General features: G+C 44.3%; 2 protein-coding genes and 1 long non-coding RNA gene across 3 annotated transcripts in view; 1 reads left to right on the top strand and 2 right to left on the bottom strand.

The window, feature by feature from the left end:
- The window catches only part of LOC121501451, a 36755-nt gene extending 33840 nt beyond the window's left edge, over positions 1-2915 (bottom strand). Inside the window, exon 1 of the long non-coding RNA XR_005990609.1 lies at positions 2664-2915. This is a non-coding gene — a long non-coding RNA (uncharacterized LOC121501451). The remainder of the gene's footprint in view (positions 1-2663) is intronic.
- An 89-nt stretch (positions 2916-3004) lies between these two features.
- On the top strand, positions 3005-8100 carry YAE1 (YAE1 maturation factor of ABCE1). Its single transcript, XM_041773171.1, has 3 exons — positions 3005-3172; positions 5031-5152; positions 7140-8100. Exons 1-3 carry the CDS (start codon positions 3044-3046, stop codon positions 7567-7569), a joined length of 681 nt encoding a protein of 226 aa, XP_041629105.1. The 5' UTR covers positions 3005-3043; the 3' UTR covers positions 7570-8100.
- A 4904-nt stretch (positions 8101-13004) lies between these two features.
- Positions 13005-14030, bottom strand: LOC121501686 (MAPK-interacting and spindle-stabilizing protein-like). The gene has a single exon (XM_041773988.1). It carries the CDS (start codon positions 14028-14030, stop codon positions 13005-13007), a length of 1026 nt encoding a protein of 341 aa, XP_041629922.1.
- Between the last annotated feature and the right edge of the window lie 304 nt (positions 14031-14334).

The raw sequence follows: 14334 nt of genomic DNA, 5'->3' as shown, positions 1-14334 counted from the left end.
GTTCTTTAAAGATTAAGATAGGGGATTCCTGGGTGGCACAGCGGTTTGGCGCCTGCCTTTGGCCCAGGGCGCGATCCTGGAGACCCAGGATCGAATCCCACGTCAGGCTCCCAGTGCATGGAGCCTACTTCTCCCTCTGCCTATGTCTCTGCCTCTCTCTCTCTCTCTCTCTCTGTGACTATCATAAATTTAAAAAAAAAAATAAAGATTAAAATAGATTTAATGGATTTACCTGTATGTCAAGTCTTTGCTATTTTTTAAGGTGGATATTTAACCTCTAATTTATCTAAGATAATCAGTCTCTTCATGTTTTCTGTTTATTGGGTCAGTTTTATTAGAAAGCCATTCAAGGCTCCCAGGTTTTCAAATGTGTGGCTCTCAAATTTTAGTTAGTATAGTACTTGAATTTATTTCTGTAACATTACTCTCTTTCCCATTTCTACCCTATATAACTTTTTTTTGTTTTTGTTTTTGTTTTTTAATGAAGGTCAAAAGAGGATAATCTAGGGCACCTGGCTCGCTCAGTTGGTAGAGTATGTGACTCCTAATCTCAGAGTCAGGAGTTTGAACCCCATTTTGGTGTAGAGCTTATTTAAAAAAACACGAAGTAAAAAATAATACACACACACATTTGGGGCACCTGGCTGGCTCAGCTGATGGAGCACACAACTCGATCTCATAGTAGTCAGTTCAAGCCCCACATTGGGCATAAAGCTTACTTAAAACAAACAAAAAAGGATTATCTATCTTCTTGGTTTCTTCAAAGAACCAGCTTTAGGATTTATTTATGTAAGTTTGGAGATTTTCTATTGTATTAATTTCAATTGATATTTTTATTGCTTCTCTTAGTAGCATTTTTGTTGCTAATTAAGATATATAACAAGTCTTTTTTTTTTTTAATTATACATTTAACCCTATAGAATTGCCTCTCTACAACTTTCATCTGCTCCCATGTTTTCTGGTGGGAAGTGTTCAGATTTTAATTGCTTATTGTATGTCATTTTAATTTTTATCTCCTTTTTTATCCAATTGTTATTTCCAAAGGTGGTTTTAGGGTGCCTGGGTGGCTCAGTTGGTTGGGCCTCTGCCTTTGGCTCAGGTCATGATCCCGGAGTCCAGGCTCAGGCTCCCTGCCAACCTGGAGTCTGCTCCTCCTCTGCCCCTCACCCTGCTGGTGCTCTCTCCGTGTCTCTCAAATAAATAAAATCTTAAGAAAAACAAAAAAAAAAGGTGATTCTCACACCCGGCTATTATAAATTATTGGAATTTATTTATTGTTGGATCATGATCAGAGAATATGACTTATAAAACGTCTGGGTTTTTAAGTTAAGGTATTTTATGTGGCCAACTATGGAGTATTCTTATACATAATTCCATGGACCTACCAAGTAAAATATATGCATTATATACATAATATATATTGTATTCTGTATAATGTATTCAATATTATACACAATATATATTCCATATATATGTAGTAACTACTATATATAGTATGCATGTATATGCAACATACATAAAATTAATATTTTGCATGTAAATGCAAAATTCTGAGCATTTAAAATGATCACCTAAACCCCCCACTCTCCCTGACACACAGGCTCATGGTTCCCCTTACTTTGCTCACTTTTTTTTTTTTTAAGATTTTATTTATTTATTCATGAGACAGAGAGAGAGAGGCAGAGACAGGAGGAGGGAGAAGCAGGCTCCTTGCAGGGAGCCCGACGCGGGCTGGATCCCAGGACCCCGGGGTCACGCCCTGGGCGGAAGGCAGGTGCTCCACCGCTGAGCTCCCCGGGCTGCCCAGCTCACTTATTTGTCTCACAGCATGTATCCCTTATGGTCTGGTAACAAACTACGTAATTCACCTATACCTTGCTTCTGGTTCATCCTGCCCCTTCCACCGGAACGTAAAGCGGAGGAGAGCTGCTAAGTCGGGTCTGTCCTTCCCTGACGTACCCCGAAAGCTGCAATGGTGCCTGGCGCCACAAAGTGCATCAAATAAATAAATCATCACCACCCCATCACCACGCAAAAAGCTAAACGGCGGGCGGACAGCCCGGGGGGCTCAGCGGTGGAGCACCTGCCTTTGGCCCAGGGCGTGACCCGGGGGTCCTGGGTTCGAGTCCCACGTCGGGCTCCCTGCATGGAGCGTGCTTCTCCCTCTGCCTGTGTCTCTGCCCCCTCTCTCTATCTCTCAAGAATGAATGAATGAATGAATGAATGAATAAATAAATAAATAAATAAATAAATAAATAAATAATTTTTAAAATGCATTAATTTGGGATGCCCGGGGGGGGGCTCAGCGGTTTAGCACCTGCCTTCGCCCCAGGTCGTGACCCTCCTCTCGAGATCCAGTCCCGCATCGGGATCCCTGCGTGGAGCCTGCTCCTCCCTCTGCCTGTGTCTCTACCTCTTTCTGTGTCTCAGGAACAAATAAAATATTAAAAAAAAAAAAAAAGAAGCTGAACGGCCCGAGCCCGGGTGTGGGTTCCGTCCCAGCGCCCCCGCCCCGGGTGGGGACCAGGCGGCGCCGAGCCCCAGCAGGTGCACCAGGGCCGGCCTCCGCAGCCAGGCGGGCCAGCGGCGGGCCCCGCGACCCCGGGAGAAGCGCAGTCCAGGCGCCCCGCATGGATGGAGCTCGGGCTGGCCGCAGGAGCTACCTTTCCGGCCCTACAGTCCGGCGCCGCTGACGGTTAAGGCCCGTGGACGTCAACCCCCTAAGATGCGCAGCGGGGAGCTTCCCAGACACCGAGACCTCGGCCGGTCGTCGCGCATCCACTGAACCACCGCCAACGGCTCCACCCCGGCGCGAAGGTGCCCTCCGCGGAGGTCCGGGTCGCACCGGCGCCGCGAGGGGTCCAGGGGGCGCCGCACACGCCCGCGACCGCGCAGCAGCGACTCCCGCGCCGCGACCCGACCCGACGTCACGCACGCATGCGCGGCAGCCCCCCGCCCCGACGCGCAGCCTTCGCTCCGCCCCTCGGACCGGAAGACGTTGCGGGCGCTTCCGGCGCCCGGCCGCCCCGCGGTTGCCTCGGTGATGTCGTGGGTTCAGAGGGCCCCGCTGGTCCGGGGTCCCGGAGAGGAAGGGGACGTGTTTGACGAGGAGGCGGACGAGTCTCTCCTGGTGCAGCGGGAATGGCGGAGCCACATGCAGAGACGAGTCAAAGTAAGGCTGCGCGGCGGGTGCGGGGGACACACGGCGGCTTGTGGAGAGAGGGGAGTGCGGGCGCGAGGGTGCAGGCCGCGGGGCCCGCGAGGGCTTCCCAGGGGGTTACCGAGGGGTTACCCGAAAGCGCGCGAGACCTCGGGGCGCGCTGGACGCTGGGAACGGACGCGAGCTAGGTGTGGGCCTGGCGGGGGTCGCCGTGCCGGGAGGTTCGCGGAGGCCCGACGGGCTGCTCGAACGGGTCACGAGCCCAACGTCGGGAGTGGTTACTTTTTTTTTTTTAATTTTATTTATTTATTTATAGAGACACAGAGAGAGAAGCAGAGATACAAGCAGAGGGAGAAGCAGGCTCCACGCAGGGAGCCCGACGCGGGACTCGATCCCGGGTCTCCAGGGTCACGCCCTGGACTGAAGGTGGCGCTAAACCGCTGAGCCCCCCGGGCTGCCGGGGAGTGGTTATTACTGGAGACACACCGGAAAGGTGAACCTACGAATGTCCAGGAGCAGGGATGCCCGGGCGGCTCAGCGGTGGAGCATCCGCCCTCAGCCCAGTGACCCCCGGGGTCCCCGGATCGAGTCCCCCTGCATGGAGCCTGCTTCTCCCTCTGCCTGTGTCTCTGCCTCTTCCCTCTCTCTCTCTCTCTCTCTCTCTCTGTGTGTCTCTATCATAAATAAAATCATAAAAAAAATTAAAAGAAATAAGATCTTAAATAGTAATAATGATAAAAAGAAACGTCAAAGAGGAATAAAGGAAAGCTGCTGTGGAGTACGGTGGGGCTAGGTGAAGGAATACCAAAGTTGGCTGCTTTTTTATTTGCCGGGTGTGCATTACCCTACTCTGCTTTGTCTCACTGTTCATTGAAACTAAGCTGAATGCCACGCCCTCAGTCTCCAGGTGGAGCAGTCGGAGCTGAGTTCACACGGCCAGGTCCACTTGCACCCAAGGCCTTTCCCAAGCAAAATATTGCCCGATTGCCCCTTGTTTGTTTCAGTGAAATGTTTGCTTACCCAACCACCACGTTACCAGTTTCAGAGACGCTTGATGTAAGGTGGGGACCAGACCAGCGAGTCGCGACCACTCTTGGAGTGCAGTGGCACCAGAGGAGATGGAGACGCAGGACAGTATCCCCGCCCACAGGGAATTTGCCATTTATTTAAATTTAGATACCAGGCAAGATTTCTAAAACCACACTTTGCATCTTTTTTTATTCACCCAATTTCCTCTTTCCCTCCTTGAGCTGATTATTGAAGACCTCTGATAACCTCTTTTCTGCCCTACCTTCTCACCTAACACCCATCAGTCAGTATTGCCAAGGGGCCAGACATTAACTGTTTTCCTTCCTGTGAAGCCATTGTTAACACAGGTTTTTTAAAATCTTTATAAGAATCTATATTTTGGGGCAGCCTGGGTGGCTCAGTGGTTTAGTGTCTGCCTTTGACCCAGGGCTTGATACTGGAGTCCCAGGATGGAGTCCCACCTCCGGCTCCCTGCATGGAGCCTGCTTCTCCCTCTGCCTGTGTCTGTGCCCGTCTCTCTCTCTCTCTCTCTCTCTCTCTCCTCTCTCTCTGTGTGTCTCGTGAATAAATAAAATATTTTTTTTAAAAAAAATCTATATTTTTAAATGTGCCAAATAAGTCAAAGCAGGATATGCGAATAATAAACCTTCCTGGTAAGCATAGTCTGTTCGGGTTGTGTGGCTGTGCCATAGGTTGTAGAACCATTATGTTAAATAGTAAACAGCAGTAAAGGCCTATTTCATCAACATTCTAAATCGGTTCTATGACTTTCTAGAAAAACTTAACAGTGGCTTACTTGGTGTTAATTACAGCTGCAGTTTTCTTCATTACTTATTTTTAGGAAGGCTATAGAGATGGAATAGATGCTGGCAAAGCTGTTACTCTTCAACAAGGCTTCAATCAAGGTTATAAGGAAGGTGCAGAGATCATTATAAACTACGGACAACTCAGAGGAACACTGAGGTAATTTTTTAAACTTAAACGCTGAGTCATTTTAACCTCAGTACTCCTGGAGGCCTTTTATAAAAGTAGTATGTAAAATAAAGTATTTAAACTAAAGTGCTTTTCCTAGTGTTAAATCCACAAAAGAGTACTATGGACCATAAAATAATACTGCCTTCAGAAAGTCATCTACTTGGGCAGCCCGGGTGGCTCAGTGGTTTAGCACCACCTTCAGTCCAGGGCCTGATCCTGCAGACCCGGGATCAAGTCCCACATCAGGCTCCCTGCATGGAGCCTGCTTCTCCCTCTGCCTGTGTCTCTCCCTCTCTCTCTCTCTGTCTCTCATGAATAAATAAATAAAATCTTAAAAAAAAAAAAAAAAAAAAGAAAGTCATCTACTTGAACCATCAGTTCATCTAGTTTAATATATGTCAGGTGTTGTCTCTTACTGCAAAGAAATGATAGGAACGTGTATATTGCGTGCTGCCTGAACTACCACCGATTTGTATCTCAAAAGTAATTCAAAAGATCTTCAGGTTTTAAATAGAGCTTTTAATCTTGGACGTGTGGTAGAGCACAATAAAACAGACTTCTAGATTAGAAGTGCATGAGGAGAATTATATCTGGTCATAGAAAAATTATTCCATTTACTTGAGTGCTGAACACTGAATACCTGTCAAGATTCCATACTAATAATGGCACATATCAGAGCCAAGAGGTCAAATGGCAGAAGGAGCTAGGATAATGACATGCTTGTCATCTTGGAGGCTTTGTACCTTTTAAATTAGGAAAAAAACAAAACCATAAAATGGTTCGAAGAATCACTAGTTTTTAAAATTAGTTTTTAAAAAATTTTTAAAGTTATCAAAACAAAAAAATTCATTGAGGTTTTAGAAAATTCAACTGTCAGAAATCAGAATTTATAGTCTACAGTAGGAAAATGATCCAAGTATTCATTTTACATAAATCTTTTATAAGCACAGAAAGTTTATTGCTAAATCTTTTATGTCAACTGATTACATTTTTAAAACATGATTACTTTTCAGGGCACTGGGTGGCTCACTCAGTTAAGCATCCAGCTCTTGATTTCTGCTCAGGTCATGATCTCAGGGTCAGCACTGAGCACAGCCTGCTTAAGGTTTTCTCTCTCCCTTGTTCTCTGCCCTTCCCTCCACCTCTCTCTTCCTCTCTTTAAAAAAACAACAAACGGGATTACTTTCCACAACAATCATTATTTTATGTCGTGATTATCTGAACAATCTGAAATGGCAGAAAACAGAAGCCTTTTCTGTTCTAGAAAAATAATATCTATTAGGACTAGAAGCATTCTTACCTTCTTCAAGAAATGTATTAGCTCAACAGACAGTGATTACTCTCTAACAAAGTCGGGGAAAGAAAAGTTGCCTCAAAACTTTTTTCTACCCTTTAGTTTTGATGGCAAGTAACCATATGGTCTGAACAATTGTTTTCAACCTTGGCTGCATCTTGCTATCAGCTGGGAAGCTTTAAAAACTAATATCCCCAGAGATTCTGATTTCATTGGTCTGGAATATAATATAGGCTTTGATATGATATAGCCGCCCAGGTAATTCTAATGTACATTCCATGTCTGAGAATCACTGGTCCAGAAACTGTGTGATATCCCTGAAGGAGATACTGATTTCTGTGACCTCTTTCCCTGAGTAGCATCCCTCTTGAGCAGAAGCTATACACTCATAGAGAAAATCTAAAATCAAGAAAAGTGGATATGGAGTTGTGAAGGAGGCGTTAGGAATTATAAGCAATTTTTGTGATTACTTCTAGCTGTTTAATTTCTATCAAAAGATAATGTCTTTATATACTTTAAGATCCATTATTACATCATTATTTTCCTGATTTTGGCTTGCATTATTGTTAATTCATTTTTGCATGGTATTATCTGGAAACATGTAGGGTTTAGCATCAAAAATTGGAAAAGCCTATGATTAATTTTTTTTCCTATTTAACTCTTGTTTATATTTTCATTCAGTGCTTTGCTCTCCTGGTGTCACCTTCATGATAATGGTTCGACTCTGATCAGTAAAATAAATAATCTTCTGGATGCAGTTGGCCAGTGTGAAGAGTATGTGCTCAAACATCTAAAATCAATCACTTCTCAGCCCCATGTTGTAGATTTATTGGACTCTATTCAGGATATGGACCTTTGTCATGTAGCTCCAACTGAGAAAAAGATGGATGAAGCTAAAGATGAAAGACTCTGTGAAAATAATGCTGAGCTTCACAAAAACTGTAGCAAGAGTCTTAGTGAGGCAGATTGTTCATCTTTAGAATGTTGTAGACTACAGGAGCATGCACATTCTGAAAACCCAAGCCTCGCTTGGATTTTAGAACAGACAGCCAGTTTAGTAAAACAGCTGGGAATATCACTTGATGTATTACAGCACCTCAAACAACTATAAAAATTTTCTTTACTTTTCTAATGAAAGTAGTGTTCAGAACATTTCTTAGAACATTTTATTTCTTAACAAACTAGCCAAAATTTGTACCGGTTTCTACGTTGAATACATACATCACTCATAGGTAGGTTATCCTTCATGCAAGTTTACAATGTCTTCAAAATTAACACTATTAAGTGTAATAAGGGCTTGTTTCTTTGTCATTGGTAATTTTTATGTCATTTAAGATATGCTCAGAAACTGTAGTTGCCATTGTCATTTTCAAGCTTCTGATCAAAATCAGGCATTTTCGGATTCTTTAGCAGCAGTGAACAAGAATCACATTTTGTAAGGACCTAACCCTGCTTTCTGCTCTTGTCACCATCAGGTATCTTACCACCAACTAATCAGACCAAAGTTACCATAAATAATCTAGTGGATAACATTGTAAATAGACATATAGAGATATAGAAATATATATTGAAATCAAGAGGCTATAAGTGTAAGAAACTGAAGAAATGTTTATACTCATTAAAAACAAAATATTAAAATTCATTTCTGTTTTTGTTTTTGTTTTATTCTCAAGTAATCTCTACACCCAACATTGGGGTGGAGCTCACAACCCCGAGATCAAGAGTCACATGCTTCTGCAATTGAGCCAGCCAGGCTTCCCATAAAATTCATTTTAGTTTTACGTTAAAGGCAAGGACACACAGTTCCATGGAAAATACAAAATATGTTTCATCCTCGAGTACCTGGTTTTTCCAAGTTTTAAGGAGTTGGTAGTGGTGTCCAACAATGTGCTGCATTATTTCTAAACTGCAGTTTTCTCACATAGTCACATAGGAATAAACACCAAAACCACTGACTTCTATATTACCTTGTAGCGATATTCTTAGTCTAGCCTAGACAAAATTAGATTCAAGCTTTTGCTCCAGTACCTAAGCATATGAGATCGAAAAAAAAATTTTCAGCACTCTCTTGGCTAAAATACAAAGTTGTATGAGGTGCCTTCAGACCAGACCTTTTCTCTGAAACATAGATACACTAAGACAGAAAATCTGATAAAATCAAGAGATTAATAAAATATTCTGTGATCTCACAACCTCCTTTTAAGTTCACAGAACATCAAGAGGGGTGCCTGGCTGGTTCAGTTGGAGCATGCAACTCTTGATCTTGGGGTTGTGAGTTTGAGCCCCACTTTGGGTATAGAGATTGCTTAAAATATTTTTTTTTTAAAAAAAAAAAGGTTCACAGAACATTAAGAAATTAAAGCAACAAATTTGAAGTCAGAAGACCATATACTGGAGTGGCTGGCTGGCTTAACTGGAGAAGCATGTGGTTCTTGATCTTGGGGTCATGAGTTCGAGTTCCATGTTACATGTAGAGATTACTTAAAATCTTTTTTAAAAATCAAAAAGACCATATACTGTTTGAGGATTTCTAAAACATGTTGAAGGTATTAACATTTGACAGCTACTTAAAATGCTTAGGGGCGTCTGGATGGCTCAGCCTGTTGAGTGTCCAACTCTTGGTTTTGGCTCAGGTCATGCTTAGGGTCCTGGGATCAAGCCCTGTTTTGGCCTTCCGTGCTTAGCAAGGAGTCTGCTTCAGGATTCCCTCTCCCTGTGCCCCACCCTCTCCCCCTGCACACACACCCTCTCTCTCTCTAAAATATATCTTTTGGGGCACTTGGGTGGCTCAGTTTGTTAAGCATCCATCTTCAGCCCAGGTCATGATCTCAGAGGTTCTAGGATTATGCCTCGCATCAGGCTCTCTGACAGGAGTCTGCTTCTCCCTCTGTCTCTCAAAATTTTAAAAAATAACAAATCTCTTTTTTTTTAAGTGTTTATATCTCCCTAGATGTAAATACCATTTCAGATATTTACTAATTTGTCTTGTTATATCTATATATATTTCCAATATTTATGAACCAGCCAAAATCTCAAATCTACATGGGATGTTATAAGCAGTTTCTAAAGTCTTGAAATACTATTATCTAATGATGCATCTCAAGAAAATTACCCTGAGTGAAAATTTGACAAGTGCAATATATCAAGATTTTTATCTGGGCTCACCCTACTAAGATTCTCTGAAGATAATACGCCTTGCCACCACTGATAATATGGTGTTGTTGTGTTCATAGAAAAGGAAATCAAGAGAATTAGCTGAGTTGATGAGACTGGTCGAAAACATCTCTTAAACTTGTTTTGCCTTCTAAAGAAGTTTCTGGACTGCAGAGGAATGTTAATGGTATGCCCGTTATGCCTGTCTAATGAACATGAGCCTCTGTACTAGAAGTAGCAAGAGCGAGGGAAAGAAAGCTTGCTTGCTGTGTGTCTTTTGTCCTGACTTGTATGCTATGGACCTGCCAGTTGTTGCCATGAAAAGACCCTAGATGATCATAAGGGTAAAGCAAGACTGCCCTAGGGTAGGCACAGCCAGAGTTCTAAGGCCCAGAACACATCCATGAAGTCTGAGCGATGTGGCCTCCTTACAAACAAATTTCACCTTAAATAATTTCTAGATGCTGAAATCCCTGGAGCCTTTTTGTTCATTTTAAGGGGAGGAAGAGTCCACAATACTTTGCTTTTTGGACATTACAGTTGCTAGAGCTGCTGAGGCCACCAACATTTTTGTGATAGACAACAGGAAGTGGGCAGCTAAATATACCTACCTGTATTCTTATCTTGTTTATATCCTTAGCACTGCTTATTAAGTGCTTTTGTGGTAAACCAAAATAAAAGCCTTGAACCAAGTCCAAGTTGGGATTCTCACCCATCTTCAAATGAAAGTCAAAGCTTTGTGTTCCAGTCTAAGAGAGGTAGGTAGGTAGATACATACATACATATATACAGGAAAAGTCCTTAACCTATTTTTAAGATCCTACTAATTTCAAATAAAAATCTTAACTAATTTATGAAAAAAAAAAAATCTTAACTAATTTCACACCAGTGGATGAAGTAAATGTCATAGGCTGTGTTAACAAAGAACCAACCAGACTTCTGGCTCTGCAGAAATCCTCTGATCTCCATCTTGATGTTACTTGACCCATAGTCAGCCTTTCTTGCTTCTGCTGTCACTGCCTCTTCCCAAACTTAGCAGAGGAGTCGGCTGTCGCTCTCAGACTGCTTTCTGCTCATTCACTCCTCAGCTTCAAACTGCTTTTTGCTAAGGTCACCGGTGGCCAAAGTCCCACAACTGGCCCTCCCTGACTTGTCTCCTCTGTCACTGGACATAGTGACCATCCCCTACTTTGCCAGTCCCTCCACTTGTCCTCTACAGCAGCACGTTTTCTTGTCCTGCTTACACTGTTCTCTCACTACTTCCCATCCTGCTAAGTCTCCCCTTCTCTGCCCGCCTGAGGATTCCACACCTTCATTCTTGGACGTCTTTTGGTTTTTATACTCTAGCCAGATTGTCTCACTTGTTCCCACGGTTTCAATTATATTGACTATCCTAAAGCTGATGCTCCAAACCCCATTCCTCTCCCAAGCTCTAGACCTGCAGTTCCAACTGCAATTTCTCACACCTGTCTCTTACCTAGCTAAAACTGTCTAAAACTGACCTCATTTCCATTTTCTCCCACACACACACACCCAAACTGCATTGCCTTTTGCATTTGCAATCTTTTCATGTCATCTCTGTTCACTAAGAGCCAGGAATCTTTTTTTTAATTGAGAAATAATTCATATATAACACTATATTAATTTTAGGTGGCCAGTTAATAATGATTCGATATTTGTATATGTTGCAAAGTGGTCACCACAATGAGCCTAATTAACATCCATCACCACAAATGGTTATGATTTTTTTTCTCGTAATGAAAACTTTTGAGATCTACTCCCTTAGTAACTTTCAAATATACAATGCAGTATTATTAACTGTAGTCACCGTGCTACATATTATATCCCCATGACATTTATTTTATAAACCGGAAGTTTGTAAAAGCTAGAAACATTTAAGTCTTTCTCTGCTTTTCGTTTGCTTTCATACCCTACTTCCAATGGGGAGTTTATCCATCTTACTTTAAAACATGCCTTGAAGGACACCTGGGTGGCTCAGTTAAGCATCTGCCTTCTGCTCAGGTCATGATCCCAGCCAGGGTCCTGGGATTGAGCCTGGTGTTGAGCTCCCTCTTCAGCAGAGACTCTGCTTATCCCCCTCCCCTATGCTCTTTCTCTCTCAAATAAATAACTCTTAAAAAAAACAAAACAAACAAACAAAAAAAACACCTGAAATAATTCTGAGATCAGGCGTCTTGTGGGCTCTGCGCTGAGTGCGGAGTCCACTTGGGATTCTCTCTCCCTCTCCCTCTGCCCCCAAAATAAATCTTTGGAGAGAAAAAGGCAATATTTCTTACCAATTTAAAACTTCACTAATAGGGACGCCTGGGTGGCTCAGCAGTTAAGCACCTGCCTTCAGCCCAGGACATGATCCTGGAGTCCCAGGATCAAGTCTCACTTCAGGCTTACTGCATGGAGCCTGCTTCTCTCTCTACCTGTGTCCCTGCCTCTGTCTCTCTCTGTGTCTCTCATGAATAAATAAAACTTTAAAAAATAATAAAACTGCACTAGTGAATAAAATTACAGTTAAATTTTTAAAAATACAAAATTATTTTTGGAGTAGTTTCAGCTATGAAGATTTAGAAAGGACAGAAAGAAACCACAAGAAAAAAAACTGCAATGAAAAAAATACTTGTTTCTAGCAGGATGCCTGATACATAATCTCTGCTAGCAGTAAAGGAGCTAGAGGAAATGGAAGACTGAGAAATAGCAAACAAATACGGTGTGCACTATTCTGAAAACTTTGCATATAATAGTTTGCTTATTTCTCACCATATCCCATGCAGCAGAGCTATTAATTATCCCCATCCTGGCGATGAGAAACTGAGGCCTTGAGAAAAAGTAACTCTTCAGTTCCCCATTACTACATGGTCCAGGTGAGATTTAAAGCAAGGCAAAACTAGCTCCAGAGTTTGTTCTCAGGATAGATGTGTATCCAGTAGTAGCCCAGTAGCAGGGGCTGTGTTTAGTAGAGGGCCGGTGAACTGTATTTCCCCCTCACTGTTCATTTCTACTTTTCTGCATTTTTTAAATCAGTTTGCAAGTATAACTTTTTAATAAAATGTCCATAATAATCAGCAGCTACAAAGAACAAAAAAAAAAAATTACCAGAAGTTTGTTTGCTGTATATCTAGAAAAAGAAAAATACCATTCCCTCCTGGGAGGGAGAGAATCTGTATCATGCAGAGAGTGGTACAGCCAAGTGCCTTTTGCATATTCAGAAATTAAATTCTCCTGGGACCCCCCTAGGCATTCTACACTCCTCATGGAGAGGACAATTTGTGCCACCTCTTTTTGTGCTCATGCTCCTTTAGCTTTCATAAATTTCTACTCAACTTTCAGAAGCAGGGTGTGGGCTCACCGCTTACAAACACATGCTTTGCTACAGATGTGTCACAAAGAGCCGAGAGTCCTAGCCCCGCACCAAACGCCATTCCTCGCCCGGTCTTTCCAAAAAGACGTTTCCACAAGACCTACCTGTGATGGGCTCAGTGCTGCGGAAGTTGGGAAGGTGAATCCTCCGTTCTTCCCGGCGCGCCGAGCCCTTCTGGGATTCGCGGCTGCAGGAGCGGCGGTGGAGGGTCTGGATCCCGGGAATTCCGAGGAGCGGTGCGGCCGGCTGGCCGCGGGGTGGCGCTGCTGCACCCCGCCGTGTGCTGAGCCCGCGGCTCGGTCGCCCAGGTGAGGCAGGAGCCTAAGGGAACCCTCAAGCTGCGCCCCGCAGACCCGGGTCGTCCGGACGGGGCCATCCGGACAGGGGCATCCAGACGGGGGCATCCGGACGGGGTCATCCGGACAGGGGCCATCCGGACCGGGCCATACAGAAGGAGCCATACAGACGGGACCATCCGGACAGGGGCATCCAGACGGGGGCATCCGGACGGGGTCATCCGGACGGGGCCATCCGGACAGGGGCCATCCGGACCGGGCCATACAGAAGGAGCCATACAGACAGGGCCATCCAGACGGGACCATCCGGACAGGGGCATCCAGACGGGACCATCCGGACACGGGCATCCAGACGGGGGCATCCAGACGGGACCATCCGGACAGGGGCATCCAGACGGGGGCATCCAGACGGGACCATCCGGACAGGGGCATCCAGACGGGGGCATCCAGACGGGACCATCCGGACAGGGGCATCCAGACGGGACCATCCGGACAGGGGCATCCAGACGGGGGCATCCAGACGGGACCATCCAGACGGGGGCATCCAGGGGGCATCCAGACGGGACCATCCGGACAGGGGCATCCAGACGGGGGCATCCAGACGGGGCCATCCAGATGGGGGTCATCCAGACGGAGCCATCGGACAGGGCCATACAGAAGGGGCCATCCAGACGGGTCCATCCGGACAGGGTCATCTGGACAGGGCCATCCAGACCGTGCCATCCAGATGGGGCCATCCGACCCGGCCATCCAGACTCGGCCATCCAGACCCGGCCATCTGGAGCGCTGGGATCGCGGGGAGTCAGGAAACTCCGGAAACAAGGATACCTTCCCACCTTTTAAATTCTGTGCTGAGAATTTTTCTAAATCAGAATAGCCAATCATAAGAAAACCTGTTCACCAAAAAAATAAAAATAAAAGGCACCTTTTATTCTCCAAATACCTGAGGCCTAAAAATAAACACCTAAAACCCAAAGTATATGGTCTTTAATCAGAAGTGATACAAAATTATAATTTCACTGGCATGAAGCATCTCTATTTTGTCAGGCAGGAC

Source organism: Vulpes lagopus, chromosome 11 (assembly GCF_018345385.1).
Source record: "Vulpes lagopus strain Blue_001 chromosome 11, ASM1834538v1, whole genome shotgun sequence".
In the NCBI taxonomy this organism is placed as follows: Eukaryota; Metazoa; Chordata; class Mammalia; order Carnivora; family Canidae; genus Vulpes; species Vulpes lagopus.
Note: the sequence above shows the minus strand (reverse complement) of the source record. Positions and strands in the feature narration are given on the sequence as shown.

Bases quoted from the DNA above. Each gene is read 5' to 3' on its own strand.
- YAE1 (XM_041773171.1), top strand. From the start codon at position 3,044: ATGTCGTGGGTTCAGAGGGCCCCGCTGGTCCGGGGTCCCGGAGAGGAA. The intron at 3,173-5,030 runs GTAAGGCTGCGC...ACTTATTTTTAG, and splicing joins ACATGCAGAGACGAGTCAAA to GAAGGCTATAGAGATGGAAT. The intron at 5,153-7,139 runs GTAATTTTTTAA...ATTTTCATTCAG, and splicing joins CAACTCAGAGGAACACTGAG to TGCTTTGCTCTCCTGGTGTC.
- LOC121501686 (XM_041773988.1), bottom strand. From the start codon at position 14,030: ATGGCCGGGTCGGATGGCCCCATCTGGATGGCACGGTCTGGATGGCCC.